This window comes from Lactuca virosa, chromosome 6 (assembly GCF_052849685.1).
Source record: "Lactuca virosa cultivar CGN04683 chromosome 6, Lactuca_virosa_CGN04683_v6, whole genome shotgun sequence".
Lineage (NCBI taxonomy): Eukaryota > Viridiplantae > Streptophyta > Magnoliopsida > Asterales > Asteraceae > Lactuca > Lactuca virosa.
In genome coordinates, this window is record NC_136431.1 from 38314312 (window position 1) to 38333044 (window position 18733).

General features: G+C 35.4%; 1 protein-coding gene and 1 long non-coding RNA gene across 14 annotated transcripts; both read left to right on the forward strand.

The window, feature by feature from the left end:
• The first annotated feature begins 4795 nt into the window (after positions 1-4795).
• Positions 4796-5940, forward strand: LOC145121456 (protein ANTAGONIST OF LIKE HETEROCHROMATIN PROTEIN 1-like). The gene is made up of 2 exons (XM_079057200.1): positions 4796-5432; positions 5495-5940. The coding sequence occupies exons 1-2, from the start codon at positions 4796-4798 to the stop codon at positions 5938-5940; spliced, it is 1083 nt and encodes a 360-aa protein (XP_078913326.1).
• A 696-nt stretch (positions 5941-6636) lies between these two features.
• On the forward strand, positions 6637-10426 carry LOC145119216 (uncharacterized). 13 transcript variants are annotated; one of them, XR_013713742.1, is made up of 7 exons: positions 6637-6820; positions 6935-7531; positions 7650-8823; positions 9215-9324; positions 9390-9482; positions 9802-9876; positions 9964-10426. It is a non-coding gene; the product is annotated as an uncharacterized LOC145119216 (long non-coding RNA). The 13 variants fall into 13 exon arrangements; XR_013713745.1 differs by having other exon boundaries at positions 6640-7261; positions 7443-7526; XR_013713751.1 differs by having other exon boundaries at positions 6641-7531; positions 7650-8649; positions 8725-8823.
• Positions 10427-18733: the final 8307 nt, after the last annotated feature.

The following is an 18733-nucleotide window of genomic DNA, read 5'->3' on the forward strand; positions in this document are numbered from 1 at the left end:
GAAGAAATTGACGTCGTACTCGACAAATTGATCAAACTCGTGACGCAAAAAAATTAATTGCAAAATTAATTGAGTCGTTAGAGCTATTCCAAATTTGATGCCCTTATGCAATATGATGTCCAAGGGCCGCCTAGGTCGCCCTACGTCTAAATCGACCCTGAAAGAAATTATAATAAAACTTTAAGGAACTCTATAAAAATGCTTTTTGCAAATATAACTAAAAAACACTAACAAAATGGCTTGGATGTTTTAAACAATGTTTTAAAAAACCGGTTTTTAGTTGAACCGGTATGGTGATCGGTTTCCGGTTCAACCAGTTCGACTGCTGGTTTAACTTGTTTCTATAATTTTCATATTTTTTCAAATTTTCCTACACACACATTGACATCTACAAGTATAAACATTAAAATTACACATGGATATACAAGTTGAAGATCAATCATAATACATTAAAACACACAAAACCATAAGTTTTACATCAATCCACGTATATCAAAAAGAAAATAAAGTATACTACGGAAACAAAATATAGTTTTAGATGAATACAAACGCATTAAAAAACTTCATAACATTTACCATATGTTTTTATCGTCTTACAATCTTTAGAACATATACCAACATTCTCCCCCATTTGCTTTTCAGATTTTTCATGTGTCTCTAAACATGTGTCTAGTTCATCGTGGCTTTCACTAGGGCTTCTTGAATATATTATGCACCCAGCTATTGAAGGTATTTAACCAAATATATATTAAAGTTGATTAAATCTTAATTAAAAAAACTTGCATGACTAAATTAATTATATCTTAAACACACAATGGATATGCTTCGTATACTCCTAGTTGATCAAATAACCAACATGGTACTTTTAAATATAATTTGTAAATATTATTTTTATAACTACTAAAGTGGTTCACTAACATTAACATTTTTATACGTCTTGTAGATATCGTTATTAGTAGCAATTCTTGATGCATTTTGCTATTACATAGTAGGTTGACAAACGATAACATGTATTGCGTGTAAAACTGGAAACTCGTACATGACGATTAAGTATATAGACACAACATTTCCATATACATGGCGAGCGACAATTCTTGATGCACTTTGCTATTACATAGCAGGGTGACAAACGATGACATGTATTGCATATAAAATTGAAAACTTATACAAGACGATTAAGTATATAGTCATAACACTTCCATATACATGGCGAGCATCACAGGTACATATTTATCCCGAGTAGTTCTTTACGATTTTGGTTAAAAAAAATAGTCATTAGTTCCAAGGTCGCTTTAAACTAGAGTTGACAATAGGTCGATCTGTGTTAGGTTCGGGTTCAACCAATTTATTAAGTGGGTTGAAGATTTCAACCCAACCCAACCTTTTTATCTAAATAAGTTGATATTTCCAACCCAACTCAACCTTTTAGATAAATAGGTTGTCATCGGATTGATTTGTTTATGTAGTTCCCAACCCAACTTATAAAATAAATGAGTTAAACTTTGGTTAAACCATTTAAAATAAAAAAAAGTAAATAAATTAAGTAAAGATCATACACTTAAATTAGTTCCAAACGTAAGTAAAATTTCAAAGTATGGAAAAAGAGTCTAGACTGTTAGGACTAGTGATCGAACAAATCTTAGGGTTATGTAATATTAATTGGTGATTTTGACTATGTTAGAGAGTTTAGATATCTATTCTATGATTCGATTGATTGTCATGATTATTGATGAGAAATCACTAGATTATATCTTTCATATTCTGAATATACATTAAATTAGTTATGTGTTCACTAATTACATGATCATTGTGTTAGTTGTTTGTTATTTATTAGTACTTGGAAATCCAATCAAGATAACTAGTCACATTTGAAATTCGATAACCAACTAATAAATCCATTGCACTATTGACGAATTTAACCATGATTTTAAGTACCTGAAGTGATTCGTTTCCAATCAGTTTATCTAGTTCGTTAGTTATTTGTTTGAGATTTAATAATAAAACCCCTCTTTTTACTGCTTTCATTTATTTAATATAATCTATAATAAAAAGTTCTAATATTAATTCACTAACGTTCCCCTTGAGTTCGACACTCTTGTTTATCAAAACTATATTATACTCGATCTGGTTCACTGCCAGTAAGGTGTGGTATAGATGTGATAGACTATGAATTATAAATAAAAAACCAGTGCATTAAAATACACATCAGAAGGTTTAATAAGCAACAACTAAGAAGAACGAGGTAGCGGTGGTGAACAACTAGGGCAACAGAAGTGGTTGTATGGTGTACAAGATGGAAGTAAGGCGGCGGTTGGCGGCGGTAATGGAGGAAAAGAATGTGTGGGGAAGTTGTGAGGTTAGAAGACGAGAGAGATATGAACCATTTGTGTAATTATTTTATATATTAATAAAAAATACAATTATTTGGTAAATAAATTAGAAAAACTACAAGAAGTAGGTAAATACTTTTTACAACTACAATTAACCGGTAAAAAACTCCACAATACTCAAATATACTTACGAATGCAAAGAAGCCGAGAACTGCATTAACGCAATTTGAAGATGCTCCTATACTGATCATTGTTTGTTGTATTATGAGTGTGATGTCCACAAGTAATATGATGACATGCCCTATTACGCGTGCCTCCATCCTCGTGGAAATTATGAAGGATAATTGTAATTTGGTAATTTCCTTCTATCATATATTGGTGGGAGAAAGAAACTTTTGTGGGTTTATAAGCTTATTATCTTGATAGGCATTCAATGGCTTTATGTAGATCAATAGTTGGGCTAAACTCACACACGCGTGCCTAGCCTAGCTAAGCCATGGTGCGAGTGCATGAATTGGCGCCATTTAGGCGCACTTGGCACTTGGCACGATGCTATGTCGTTGGGAGCTGATGAGCTTTTATTTTTGACGAGTTCGGGTGAAGTCGGTTTGACCGACCTAGAGTTGACCGTCGGTGACTTTATGGATGAGGGAACAGAACCTTCTAGAATCCTCTGGAGATATTAGATAGATTTTAGGTTTAAACTCAGATACAGATATCGATATTTGATTCAAATTTTAACTTACACGTGTGCCAGACTATAAGTGGGCCAACTTAGTCATCAGGTACGATCTTCAAGGAACCTCGAGGGTTTTTCGTCGACTATAAATAGGACCTCCCAGGTCCCATTTAAACTACCGAAATTCATAGCTCTCTCCAATCTCTTAAGAAGTCGCAACTTTCTTCTGTTTCTGAGTATTCGCTTTGCGTTTATCGTTTTCCATTACTTTTGGAAAACTGATAAATCTGCATTAAATCCTAAGGTTTTACTCTGTTGCTTACAACCCTAAAAGCGAAGTAAAAATTTTAATAATTGGATTGGAAAATGTTAAAGACTTTAAATTTAAAATCTCTAAATATATGGAACAAATCTGTCATATTAAAAATAAAACACTTACTTTAAATTTAGAATTTAAAATCCCTAAACATATGTTAATAGATTGTATTTTCTTATCTTTTTACATCTACGACAAGTTATAAGATACACACATTATTAGAGTGGGCTTGCCCATTACTAGATCCACATTACTAGAGCCCGGTACGCTTGCGGAGATATCTCGTCGGTTCAAAAAAAAAATAGATGCATAAGGGCAATTTGGGTAATACATATTGACCATAAGAGTGGGAATAGTATAATGGTGGAGCCGAAGAAAAAACCACGTAAACTAAGGTGTTGTCTGTTTTTTCTGAGGCAAAATGTCTGCACTCTGCGGACCACATCTGTAGACCTTTGCAGCAGAAGAGGTGGACCAAACATCTGCAGTCTGAAAAAAGAAGACTGTTTGTTTTTTTAACATCTGCAGTCTACTAAAATAAACTGATTTGTTTTAACTACAAAGTGATTTTTTAATATATTTATGACATTGTTATAAATAATTAACAAATCTAAATCAACTTTTATGTATTATTATATAGATAGTGAAAATAAAAATGGTACAAATTAACGTCTATACTTGATAAAAACCAACAATTTTGGTCGCAAAGTTATGTCTAAACATTGTAATTAGGAATCAAAGAATTTTATATATAAATGAATGGAAATAATCTTCAATTTTTTCAATTAGATCAATTAAAGACGTGTCATAAATATTTTTTTCTAAGAAATTGACGATGTTTATTAAATAATGTTTTATAAAATTTGCACAAAAAATATAAGAATATATATTTTTTATATATTAATATATATTAAAAATGTCTCAACTTAGGAACAGTAAAGTTCCTAAGTGTTTCGCAAGATGGGTCCCTAAGGTTATGTATGTTTTCTAAATGTCGTCTGTTTATTTCCTTCTTTTTCAGGGGTCCTTTTAGGCCATTTTTAAAACTAGACCTGCACACGTATTACTTCTATTGTACTTCACCGCCCATGTAATCCAATCAGATTAGGATCAGTGTCATTAGCTAATTTCTTTTTGTCTCTCTTATGTCAGAAAACTCACCGCCTTAATCTTTCTTGGGTATAAGGTTGAAGGGTGTGGGTGCGGTCCCAGACCGCACTTTGTGCCACGTAGACCAAGAACACCGCCCCCAGACCGCACTGCGGTCCTTAAGTGCCGCGCTTTCTGATTGGTTGAGGGGAAAAAAGGGAGGATCGCCGGTTGTTAGGTATTTAACAATTATTTATTTATTTATTTATTTATTTTGCTTTTTCTTTCTTATATATACATATCTAACATCATTTTTTTTCACAACACAATCTCTTGTCTCTCTCAAAAAACTTTTTAAAAAAAATCAACATTCTCTCAAAAATGTCATCTTCTTCATCTTCTGAAGAATTTCAGACTATTTTTGATACCGCTATTGCGTGTGTTCAAATGGCGGAACAAACATACAACGTTGTATGTAACAACGCAGCTGCAAGTTCTCAACGGAGAACACGAAGATATATTTGCAGAAATCGTGAAGAAGCCAACCAACGTTTGGTGCAAGACTATTTTGCAGAGAATGCCACTTATCAAGGGTATTATTTTCGTAGGCGCTTCAGAATGCTCAAAGGTTTATTCGAACGTATAGTTGAAGATGTAACGAGGGAGTGCAGTTTTTTCCAACAACGCTACGATACTAGAGGTACACCCGGTTTCACTCCCTTACAAAAATGCACGGTCGCACTGCGTCAGTTAGCATATGGCATTCCGCCTGATGCGTTAGACGAAAGTTTTAGGATGTCTGCTAGGATAGCACGAGACAGTCTCCATTTTTTCTGCAAAACTGTGATTCAGTTTTATGGTCCAAAATATTTACGTAAGCCTACACGTAATAACATCCTGCAATTGCAAGCTCATCATGCTAGTGTGCATGGGTTTCCTGGAATGCTAGGAAGCTTAGATTGTCTCCATTGGGCATGGGAAAATTGCCCTACAGCATATCATGGACAATTTACTCGAGGTGATCATGGTCACCCAACGGTCATACTTGAAGCAGTTGCATCACAAGATATGTGGATTTAGCATGCTTTTTTGGTTCTCCTGGTTCGATTAACGACATCAACGTTCTTAATCGTTCACTAATATTTAACAACATATACGATGGATCCGCACTAGATTCTTCTTTTCAAGTGCGTGGAACGCCATATAAGTATGGTTATTATCTGGTCGATGGAATCTATCCTGAGTATGCTGTGTTTGTTAAATCGTTTATAGCTCCACATGGTTCTAGACGAAAGAAATTCAAGAGAGCTCAAGAAAGAGCTAGGAAGGATGTTGAGCGTGCTTTTGGAGCTCTGAAGAAACGATGGTTCATATTGAAAAAACCAGCAGCTTATTTAGGCGAGGAAAAACTTCAAGAAATCATGTATACATGTCTTATATTGCATAACATGATTATTGAAGACGAAGGAAGAGCGATATGTGCGTTTGACGAGGAAGAAACCATACCAGAGACACAGCCAATATAAATTGGTGGCGAAGAGTATATAAACAGGAGAGCAGAGATACGTTGCACGGAAACATTTCACAATCTTCGCAATGACTTGGTGGAACACATTTACGGGTTTCAAAACATTAACCTTAATTTGGATCCACCGGATGACCCCGAAAACGAGTTCTCGGAGAACGACTTTATGTAGTTTGCTTTAGTTATTTTATTTGTGTTTTTTAAGTTTCTAGGATTATTTAAATGTCATGTGTGTGGTTTTCGTGTTTTTTTTTTAATTTTTTTTTTGTAATGCAATGTAATGTTTTTTTTTTTTAATTTTCAAGTAATGAAAAATTATGTTTTTTTATTAAAACAGAAGTTTTATTAAATTAAAATAGTTAAAAAAAAGAAGTTTTATTAAATTAAAATAGTTTAAAAGAAAAAAAAAAAGAATGTATGGCACCACTTGGCAAGAAACCACACTTAAGTGGTAAAAAATAACATGGGTTTGTAATGCAATGTAATGTTTTTTTTTTAATTTTCAAGTAATGAAAAATTATGTTTTTTTATTAAAACAGAAGTTTTATTAAATTAAAATAGTTAAAAAAAAAATGTTTTATTAAATTAAAATAGTTTAAAAGAAAAAAAAAAGAATGTGTGGCACCACTTGGCAAGAAACCACATTTGAGTGGTAAAAAATAACATGGGCGGGGAAGAGAGTGCGGTTTCGGTGTCTGCACATCCTCCACCTCGCCTAACCCTTCCTTGTTGTCGACACCTTTCTCACTCCACATCTACAAGTGATATCTCTCTGAATTTGCTCTGTACTTCCAACCACATTCTTTTTTCTTCTATTCTTCATTGAATCCTTTCTCATCAACAAACCTACGTTTGTTTGCAGACCCACCCAAAGAGAAGAGGTATGAACGAAGGTTACTGATTGAATCCATTCTCTTTTTTTATTCTTTAGGTATGTCAAATTCTTTCTTCTTCACTTTTCCACCATCCCATCTGATCCATCTTTCTCCGGTGAGATCGTCGGCCCTCACACAGGCGATTGCCCAGCGCCGCCATCCCCACTGTCGACACCGCCCAAGCTGACCTCGCTTCCAGATTTTGGTCCTGTATAGATATGCCGATCTTCCCCAATCCATTTGCTTCCCTCTCACTGCTCTGTGCTCATGTTCTCCTTCGCCCTACATCACGTCTGTTCGACTGCTCCACTGCCTTCTGCAAACAAGAGTGGTTTTCTGTTCAGGTTGCGGTCGGTGCAGACTGATTAAAGGAGGTCGATATCACTTTTGTTTTTGGAATCGGAATCGGTGTAGGTAAGTCTCCAGTGAAAAGTTTACAGTTATCAGGTAAAATTTAGGTGTTGTTTTTGAAACTTATCTAATTTTGATGTGCTGGCTCCACCTTGCTTCTCCTCCATGAATCCATGCTAATATTTCTTTGTGAAAATAACCTTTTTTGTTATTTTGAATTATGCATATAAGTTGTTTGATGAAAGTCCTGTTAGAACATAAAACTTTTATGGTGCAGCCGTGCAGGATATTAAAATACCATCTGTTTTATCCTTACACTGCTATTCAAGTATATGGTTTAGGTTTACGACCTAAGGTCTAGGTGAGGTTAGTAGCTATTGATTTTAATTTTTTTATGTGTGTTAATCTTTAGGGATTTGTTTTGAATTAAGATTTTTGTTCATGGGTTTGAATAATTAATTTTTTTTATTTACTTTTTTTTCAGTTGTTCATTTCAATTCAAGCAATTCCCAATAGACCCATCAGTCGAATTGAATGCCAACAACTTTCAATTTATTCGAGAAACGATCTGCAACGATGAAGGCTTTGAATGCAGAACCGAAGAGGAATGATTCGATCGTTCCTTCTGTCTCTACCATGTTTTCTCCTGATATCTATAATTACACACGATATTTCTAAGGTTTTATTTGTTTTCTTTTTTTTGGTAAATTAATCAATTGATTGATAGTTCGATTAATTGGTGATAATTCGGCCAACAAATCTGTGAAAAAAATTACCCTTTTGCATAATCCCCTAAGAGGAATTTTTTTTTGACTTTGTAAAGGTCAAGGCTTTTGCCATATTAAAATGCAAAATTATCATGGATTTTTGTCGTTCTCTTTGATTCTATATCGCTGCCACAGGCTTACAACTATTGCTTACTTTATTGTCTGCTAATTTCATGTTTATGATTCTTTTCTCTGAATCTCTATCTTAGCTGTTGGAATTTGTCAAATACCCCATCCGATTATCTCAACTTTGGTTTTATGACATGACTTTTCTACAACAAACACAAATTTATAGGTTTTAAGTGGTAGGTTCTCTCATTTGTTGGTGTTTAATCATTTTCAATCTTCAGTTGCAAATATATATAAGTTATTGTTCGATTGGATCAGTGAAATTGTTAGACCTGGTGAAGAAGGCCATGCAACAGAAACAAAAATATAATCTTTCAAGATGTCTTTTACAGCCGTTTAAGCAAACAATGTGTTTTTTTTTTTTATGTAATGGAAGGGTGTAGGGTTGTGCTGAAACCTGTTGTCAATGTCCCGCCATAAATATTCAAGAAACCCCAGGTATGTTGTTAGAATTTTTTCAGGGGTATTTTAGGAATTTGCATTAGTATTGTTATCTTATTTTTAGGTGATTGAAGCAGGGGACAAAAAAATGTTTTGTAAAAACAAAAAACAAGAACAAAGGAACAATAACAAAAGATTTATGTTTGGGTAATGATCAAGCCGTTTCACAAACTGAACATATTATTTGGTGTGATTTTTTTTTATACAGGGATATGTGTGCAGGGTGTGTACCAGACTACTTTAAAGACAGAGACAATGGATAAAGTTTTCATGGAAAATAGGAGGGGTGCAAATGTGTGATTCCTTCAAAGGTGATCAAGGGTGAGATGCAATAATTGTTATAATTTGTTTCACTTTTCTCATAAAATCCTATAATGAGGTGATCTTTTGGCACAAAAAGAATGTGTTGTCGACAAAGTTTAACTAATTTATCAATAAAAACCAACAACATTTGATGAAATATGATCATATTGATCTGTTGAAACCATTTTCTGTTAAAAAGGAATTTTTATTGGATTGGGGCCTGTATGCAAATAAGCAAATTAAAAATGAAAGTGGCATGTACTAACCGGGTAGTTTTCCTAAAGTACATTGTCATCTGATTTTTTAGTCGAAATCTCATTTCATTACAATCTTTTGAATATATATATATATATATATATATATATATATATATATATATATATATCTTTTTTTTTTTCTATAAATGCAGATTAAGAAAGCCAACATAGATAATCAATTTTGCAAAGGGTCCGTCTTTTTTTCTTAGGGCACAACCAAAGTCCCTGGTCCTCAGATTATTAGCACGCATTCTGTAATGAGGTATGTCTGTGTGTGTATATCTAAATTCACAAAAAAAATCATATCTTTGCAATTTTTGATTTTAGGTCTGCCATGTTTTTCTGTTGTACACAATCTCCTGGAGGGCACAATGTTGTTCAAAATTCACAGACCTGAAACTAATTTGTTACGATTTCATGGTAAGATGGTGAAAATATGTTGTTCAAAATTCATAGCCCTCAAAATTCACTTAACTATTATATTTTCTCAGTTTATCTTGAACTATTGTTATAATAGTTAATCGAAAAGTAATAGTACAAAATATGAAAAATGTTTTATAAACTGGTAAAAAAGTGAAACATCGCTGCATAAATAAGCATTTAACCATTAGTCAAATCAATTCTCTATGCACAAATAATATAATTCTTTCCAATTTCAAAGTTATAATATTACTTTTTTGACACTTAAAAAGTTAAAAGTCAACGTTGACTTTTCCATTGAAGTTTTTATTTCTCATAGGCTGGTCCAGGCACAATTGCAGAAGCCATGATCCGAGGTCTCCCCATCATTGTAAACGATTACATTGCTGAGCAGGTAATTTTGTTATTAAAGTTGATTTCAGAATGCAAGGGTAAAATGGTCATTTTTGTCTCAACACCTTAAAAATCTGATATTGTGCAGGAAGTTGGAAATGTACCCTATGTAGTGGAAAATGGATGTGGGAATCTTCAAAGTCACCAAAAGAGATTGTAGAAATTGTTGGTCAATGGTTTGGTCCTAAAGCACATGAACTCAAGACTATGATAGGGCTTGATTTGAATTGATCTGAATTTAAACTATCACAGATCAGTCACAAACATCGAATATTAAAACACAACATAAATTCAATCTGGGTACATATCTGTTTGTTTCCGAGATTTTTTTTAAGAAGACTCAAAAAGGATAGAAGAACAAGGATAACATGAGCAATGGTACGCAGACATTAGCCGGAAAAAGAAATTTATAGATAAAAGCAGATGAAAAATCAACATACCCACAATGTGTAAATGAGGCTAATTTTCGGTGTCATTTTCGTGTTATACTCTGATTTTTTCTATGTTTTCAAATGATTCCTTATTTAATCATTATACTTAAATTCTGAATCTGTGTTTTTGTTTGTCTGTGTAGCTTTAAGAATCCAACATATGTGTTTTAAAAAGAGAATGGATCTCAGTTTACTTCTACTTTATTTCATTTTTAGGCATCATACTTTCATAGTCAACCAACTATAGCATCCTACTTAAATGACAAACGGCTAATAAACGATGACACCATCTTTTACATAATTTCTTCAGTCGGTTTTCTTTGATATTAGTGGCGAATCTGACCCCCGTGAAGCGGGGTTTCCTATCTAGTTTATATAAACAATTTCAACGACCATTATTGTAATAATATTTTATTTATAAATTTGTCAAAAATATCATGTTTGTGTCGTCGAACTATTTTTTTAAGCATTGTAACTTTTTTTTTCAAATTGTTTATCACTAATAAAGTTGGAATAAATATAAATTCAAAAAAACTAAATAAATAAATAAAGTATATGTGTTTTTTTAGGCTAGAAGATGTCTGAAGATGTTAGAAGACTCTGGTCCACATCTGCACCAAGAAGAGGACGCACAGACATTTTTAGTTCTGCGGTTTTCAAAAAAACAAACAATCTGCGAAGGCTAATGTGTGCGCGTGATCTGCGCCGCGCAGACAGAAGATGTCAGGAAGATCTGCGGACAAAAAACAAACACCACCTAACATGTACTCTTTTATTAAAGTAGGAATATTAGGCGATAATATATTTTTTTCAATATGGAAAATGTCATTATATTTTATTATTTTTCATAAGTAACTAAATTCAAAATGAGGCAACACATAAACATATATGATTTCAAGTTTTGGATATTCAACGATTCAATCCCTGGCCATTTTATATTGTCATAAGTTATTATTGGTCTTTTAAAATTATACCTAAATGGCTAAATCTGCTTATGCCTAAACAATAATCACTATTTCGGAAATTAATTATGGCTTTTATAAATGTTATCACAAATTTGGTCATGTTTTTGGATTTTTAATATTATTAGTCCTTATTATCAAAAACTGTCTATAATACCATTTTTCTAATTTAATACAAATATTTTTATATCATTTTAATTTTAATTATTAATACGTTCTTGTTGAAAGTTATAGCATTCTACTTCGCCTTGTCATTATCGTTGAAATGGTTCATATTGATGCATCTTATTACGATATTTTCATACTTTTGGCAAAACTATAAGAAATAACAAGGTGGTTCTTATTGATTCATCTTATTATTATTGTTGCATACGTTTGGCTAACTATAAGAAATAACAAGGTACGTTCATATAATTTTCGTTATAGCATCACCATTTTTTTTCTTTTTTGAATCATTATGATGCCTCATAATGATTCATCTAAATTATTTTAATCAAAGGTTTGCTAAAGACTAAAAACATTATTAAAATAAATATAAGTGTATTATTTTATGCTTTGAAACTCTATGTAATGATTGTTAAGCCTTTTAAAAAGGAAAATACATCGAAACACTCAAATTAATCATCAAAATAAAGCATTTGTCGTCCGATGGTTTTTGTCCCGAACAAAAATTAACTGTCGACTCAAATTATTTGTCGTATATCGCATTGTGTAGGTAGACGGCTAGTAAGTAATTCATAATTTAGTATTGATTATACTTTGTAATAATAAATAAGCTTAATAAATTACAAACAAATATTGATTTTATTAGTAAGTTGTAAACAAAAACAGAATGATAATTGTGAAATTTATTCTATTTTATATCTGAATTAAAAATATTTATAATTTTATAATATTAGAAACAATATAAACAAGTTATAAATAATAAATTTTATGATATATTTAGGTCACTAATCGTGTTACATTTTTATTAGCTAAAATATACGTATATCGCTTAATTATAAATAAATAGCTAGGCATCATGTTACTTTTTAATTGGTTAATCTATGTACATCACTTAAATAGAAAGAAAAAAACCCTAATTATTTTGGTCACACTTATATATGCATGTATTGGGTTAATCGACTTCAATTGCACATCATAATGTTATGATATCTTCATATTTTAACCTGCATTAATATACAAAAGAAATACATTATTTCTCAAAAATATAAAATTATATTAAGTTACAAAAAATTTGTTATACCTATGAATATTCCATAAGCATCTGCGGCCAAACTCTAAATTCAAGAATCCTTCTTTCATCAATAATGATTCGGTAGATTCATTACTTACAAAAACTATATGTAATCATAAGAACCTTAAAACTCTAATCTTCGCACTTGATAAATAAAAAGTGAGTTTGGGCGTTAATGATTGATGCAATCTGTCATCTAAAATTTCAAAATCATAAATGAGGTTCCATGCCACTTAGTAAATTGATGCCAAGGAAGTAATCTGGTCACGGATTTCTTCAGACGGATTAGACCAGGGTGGGTCAGTTTGTAAGACTGTGGGAAGGCCATAAATGCATGGAATCAGGAAGTGGTAGGTCATTGGATACCGGTTGTGATATAAGACTACAATTGGTCGTGTAGCATTCACTTTTAGCATTGGATTTGATGGCGTCAAGTTTGTTGGGATGATATGATCAGTTGGAGCCATAAGCAGCGAGATAGTTTGGACAATTATTGCCATATGAGGTTTTCTTTCAGAAGTCGCGTGGGGCGACTGTGTGTGTCTTTTGACTCAGCAACCGGGCGGGAATCCGGTGATTCAGTTAGTTGGCAGAAAAGCGGGACTAGGGAGGTCTTGGTTGCTTTTGGAAAGCAACTAGGGGGCATCAATATGAGTCGGGGTGGTATTAGTGATTTGGGAATTCGTGTGTGGAGTCGCTTGTTAATCGAGGAATATGCTAAGTCACTTGCAATTTGGATTAAATAATATCAGAGTAACTGATTTGAACCTGTTGCCCAACTCTCGTTTGAGTCTAACCGTTGCAGGGATGAATATTCTACTCGAAGGATTATTTGAGCCTTCTGTTAAGTTTAAGTGTTCTATAACATTATATGGTCAGTGATTTTGTTCTCATTGGAAGCATCAAGAAAATCAAGGGTTGGAAGTGTTTTGTTTGGTCTAGAATTCAATGATGAATTGGCATGGTAGTGGCTCAGTATGGGCGGTCTGTCGGGGAGTTAAACCAATTTGAGATTTCAGGTTTCGAAGAAGGGAGAAGTGGTTTTCTGCATGGGATTAAGGATTCGTACTTTTGTAACACCCCGAATCCTGGACGAGAAATTTAAGAGTTATAATGTACTGTGGAGGACCTACTCGACGAGTTGGTTGGTCCCGACTCGTCGTGTAGGGGCTGAGCTGGCCACGCGAGTTATGAAGCCTACTCGTCGAGTCGAAGGGCTGGACTCGACGAGTTGAGTCTGTATTGAGAAAACCCTAATTTTAGGGCTTGCACCCTATTTAAAGGCCCTTAAGCCCTCATTTCCGCATCCCTGACCATTTAGACACACTGAGAGAAACCTTAGACGAGTTGTAGTCGTTGTGAGAGAGAGAAAGGCTAAATATCTTGTGTTCAAGTGCATTTTTAGAAGAGGATTGAAGAGCAAGGAGGTTTGGAACGAGAAGAAGCTTTGGATCTAGTGTTCTTTCAGTGCTAGCTGTCAATTGGAGGTAAAAAGCTATCTCCTTGATCATTCCTTTTGTTATTTCTCTTTCTAGAGAGTTTTAGGGCTTTATCCCATCCATCTTTTGGTTTGGAGTTGTTGAGTTGGTCATGGAAGTTGAGACTACAGATCTGAGCTATATGAGTCCCTATGAGACCAAAGATTCGAGCTTTATCAAGCTTTAGGCAGGTCTTTAAGCATAAAGACCTTTATGGAGCTTGTTTTGGCATTTTGAGCCCTATATGCCATGCATGAACGTAAAGCTTGTAACTTTACGTGATGATTCAGCCTTAGGAGGCTAGATCCAGAGTATGAGACCTTATTTCTATCCAAAATCGTCTGAATGAGAAAATAGACTTAAGGGACTCGACGAGTTGATGAGACAACTCGACGAGTCGATTAGGGTTTACCCTGATGGTTTGGACCTGTTACGGACTCGGCGAGTTGATGAGACAACTCGACGAGTTGAACGGGGTTTACCCGTCTTTGGATTCAGAATGGACTCGACGAGTTGATGGGACAACTCGACGAGTAGGTGGGGTTTTCCTGGTCTTCTAGACACTGCATGGACTCGACGAGTTGGCTAGCAACTCGGTGAGTTGACGCGGGTCTTCACGATGTACTGAGTTCTGGGAGACACGACGAGTTAATGAGCTATACTCGGCGTGTCGGGTCAACATGGGCTGTTGACTCGAGTGTTGACTTATGTTGACTTTAGGGTTTGGTCAAGACAGGGATTATGGGAACCATGGAGGGGTGAAAAGGTTTTTTACCCATCCAAAGAGTTAGAGAGAGAAAATAGCTTGGTTTATTTAGAGTTGTGATTGAAGTGCTAATTAGAGATAATCATCATATGTGTTAGGCGGAGGCTAGATCAGTGATTCGTGTACGAGGTGTATTTTTTTGCTTACGAGGTGAGTCTTCTCACTATACTTACCTAGAGTGGTAATCTTTGCGTGACCGAAGGGTCTTATGTGCTTGTATTGAGTTGTCACACCCCCAAACCGGAATGGCGGAAACGTTCAGGGTGGAGGACGTCATGTGTAGTATCACAACAATTGTATCATAGCAATCATAGTAAACACAACCATTACATTGAATACATATATGAAAAAGGTTTACATCTGTTTAAGTCTTGTTTGCATACATCAAAAGTATAAGTAAAATGTAAGGACGCGACTCTACATGCTCCGTCTTCTCAAAACTCCAGGTGATACCTGTCTACTGATTTCCTGAGAATACAAGCAGTTTTGAAAGAGTATCAGCATAAAGCCGGTGAGTTCATAAGCATGTTTTTGTAATGAAAACCTGTTGATGAATCCATGAAAATGTTTGTATGTTTCCAAGAAAATCCAATATTTTCTTAAGTAATGAAAAGCAGTCTTAAACCCTAAGACCAATTGTAAGTTCGTTATTGAATTCTGTTCTTGTGTCTGAAAGTACTTATATGTATGCCTGGTACCACCGGTTGTATTGTATTGTTTTGTATAAAAGTTCTTGTATGAAATCCCTGACTACCACCAATAATGTAAGTAATGTATAGTATGAAAACCCTGGCTAACACCAGTATGTATAGTATGAAAACCCTGGCTAACACCAGTATGTATAGTAGTTTTATTACTTAAAATAAAACCATGAATTGTATCCCCTGGAATCCTCCAGTAATGTATGGTAGTTCTATTATTTAAAATAAAACTAATGAAGAATGGAATCACGTAAACAAATGATTAGTTTATACTAGTGTGAGTTCGTATAAACATGCTTGATATGATTGATGACCTCAGCGACGTTCTTCAGGCGTCGTACGGTATGATATTTGTCACCACAGGCATGCCTGCCTAATTGTAGCTAGCAGTTTAGGTGTGGGATTGTCAGTCCCGAATAGATCTATTCACAAATCTCACGCTCTCCCTCCAGGAGACTCTGGTTACACTAAACGTTGAGGATTTTACCAGTACCCAGAAGGGTACAATTGAAGAGTGGTCTCACAATCCTGTATTAACTAGTTTACGTGTGGTTCTGTAGTGATCTACTGTATTGAACTCTGTATGTATAATGTGTAAGATAATAATTATACTTAAATAATTATTAAACGTTGTTCTCTTGTAGTAATGTATGTCATAAACTAAACCTGTCATAGTTTATATGGTTACCTATGAATGTAATCTGAATCGGTAAAAGAAACTATATATTGAATTCCCCAAACTATACCTATTATAGTTTGATTGAAAAGTTATGTACTTGGTTTGTAAGATGTTCTGAAAACTATGCAATTATAATTCCAAATTGAAAGTGTCCCTTATGCTCAACTTAATACAAAAGGGAGAAAATGTCTAAATGTTTCATAAAACGTGGGAAATCATTTAACTGTATCAATTGCATAAGTTTTAAACTCGTTGAAATCCTTTTGTTTTAGTTTCACAAAATCATTTCTGTTTGGCTTGTATTCCCCCCTGAAAACATTAAAAATCATAAAAATGTAGGGGTATGAACTCACAGTTGTTGTGTGAAAACGTCGACTGGAAACGAAGATCATCGGGTTGTTGTACGTGGCACTTAACGGAGTCATAATATCAATAAATACATATATGCATTTAAATTAGCGATTTCGTTAAGTAAAGTGTTAGAAAAACACTTGATTTTTCGAGAGATTCGGGTTTTCGCGTGATTTGGTTCCAACTCGCATATATAAATTTAATTATATAAAACTAGATGATTTTCTAAATCAAGAAGTTTGACGGAAAATTAATAAAATTCAAATTTTATTAATGGAAATCGTATAACAGAAATGGAAAAAGGTTCGGGTTGTCACATCATCCCCCCGTTAGAGAGAATTTCGTCCCGAAATTCAGACACATAATACAAATCATGGACTTGGAAAAAGATGAGGGTACTTCTGTTTCATTGAATCCCCGCGCTCCCAAGTGAAATTAGGTCCCCGCTTCGCATTCCGGCGAACCTTCACTATCGGGATGCGACTTTGTTTCGTTCGTTTGACTTCCCGGTCCATGATTTCAACTGGTTCCTCTACGAAGTGTAAGCTCTCGTCTAGTTCGATCTCATCGAGGGGAATCACAAGTGTCTCATCGGACAGACACTTCTTTAGGTTCGACACGTGAAAGACGGGATGTACGTTACTAAGTTCTCGGGGTAGGCGGAGTTTGTATGCTACGGGACCGATCCGAGCGAGAATCTCGAACGGTCCAATGTATCTTGGATTCAGCTTTCCACGCTTTCTGAAGCGTATCATGCCCTTCCAGGGTGAGACCTTCAAAAGAACACGGTCGCCAACCTGGAACTCCAAGGGCTTTCGTCTCTTATCGGCGTAGCTCTTTTGTCTATCTCTTGAAGCTTTTAATCGTTCCTGGATTTGTATGATCTTTTCAGTAGTCTCTCGGATGATTTCTGGGCCTGTGAGAGTGCTATCAGGGATTTGACCCTTGACTAACTGCGTGTCGCCCACCTCGGCCCAGCACAGCGGGGATCTGCACTTACGACCATAGAGGGCTTCGAACGGCGCAGCCTTGATGCTGGTATGGTAGCTGTTGTTGTAGGAAAATTTACCCAAGGGCAAATGAGTGTCCCACGATATGCCGAAGTCGATGACGCCGGCTCTCAACATATCTTCCAATGTTTGAATGGTTCTCTCACTCTGCCCATCTGTCTGAGGATGGTAAGTTGTGCTCATATCCAACTTAGTTCCAAGAGCCTTCTATAGTGACTGCCAAAATCTCGAGGTAAACCTGCTATCTCGATCGGAGATAATGGACGCAGGTACACCATGAAGGCGGACTATCTCTCGAATGTAGATTCGTGTCAGTCTCTCCATTTTGAAGTTTTCTTTGATTTGTAGGAAGTGGGCGGATTTAGTTAGTCGATCGACAATTACCCAGATGGCGTCGTGCCCACTCGGAGACTTGGGCAACTTAGTAATGAAATCCATTGTAATCCTTTCCCACTTCCACTCAGGTATCTCTAGCTGTTGAAGGAGACCTGAGGGCTTTTGATATTCTACCTTCACCTTGGCGCAAGTCATGCACTTGCCCACGAAAGTAGCGATCGCTGCTTTCATGTTCGGCCACGAATATAGTTGCTTGAGATCCATATACATGTTATCTGAACCTGGGTGAACGGAGTATCTGGTCTTGTGAGCTTCGTTCATGACAACCTCCCTGTACCCGCCGTACTTTGGGGTCCAGATCCGATTCATGAAATAGCAAACTCCGTCTCCCTTGACCTCTAAGTTCTTTTCCATTCCTCTCAGGGCTTCATCCGACATGTTTCCTGGTTTTAGGGCTTCCAGCTGAGCCTCTCTGATTTGTGCGGATAAATGGGAATGGATGGTCATTGTCAGTGCCTTCACTCTACGACCTGAATACTCTTTTCGGCTGAGGGCATCCGTTACCACATTGGCCTTGTCGGGATGGTAGCGTATTTCACACTTGTAGTCACCGAGTACCTCTACCCATCGCCGCTGTCTCATGTTTAAATCTTTCTGATCGAAGATATGTTGGAGGCTCTTATGGTCGGTGAACACTGTGCACTTGGTTCCGTAGAGATAATGTCTCCAGATCTTTAACGCGAAGACCACTGCTCCCAACTCTAGATCGTGAGTTGTGTAATTGACTTCGTGTGTTTTTAGTTGTCTCGAGGCATAGGCGATAACCTTTCCTCGTTGCATGAGCACACAACCTAGGCCCTGATTGGATGCATCACAGTAGACAACGCTGTCTTCCGTCCCTTCGGGC

Coding starts and splice junctions, on each gene's coding strand:
- LOC145121456 (XM_079057200.1), top strand. CDS start 4,796: ATGTCATCTTCTTCATCTTCTGAAGAATTTCAGACTATTTTTGATACC. Junction 5,433..5,494: donor TCATGGACAATTTACTCGAG/GTGATCATGGTC, acceptor ATGTGGATTTAG/CATGCTTTTTTGGTTCTCCT.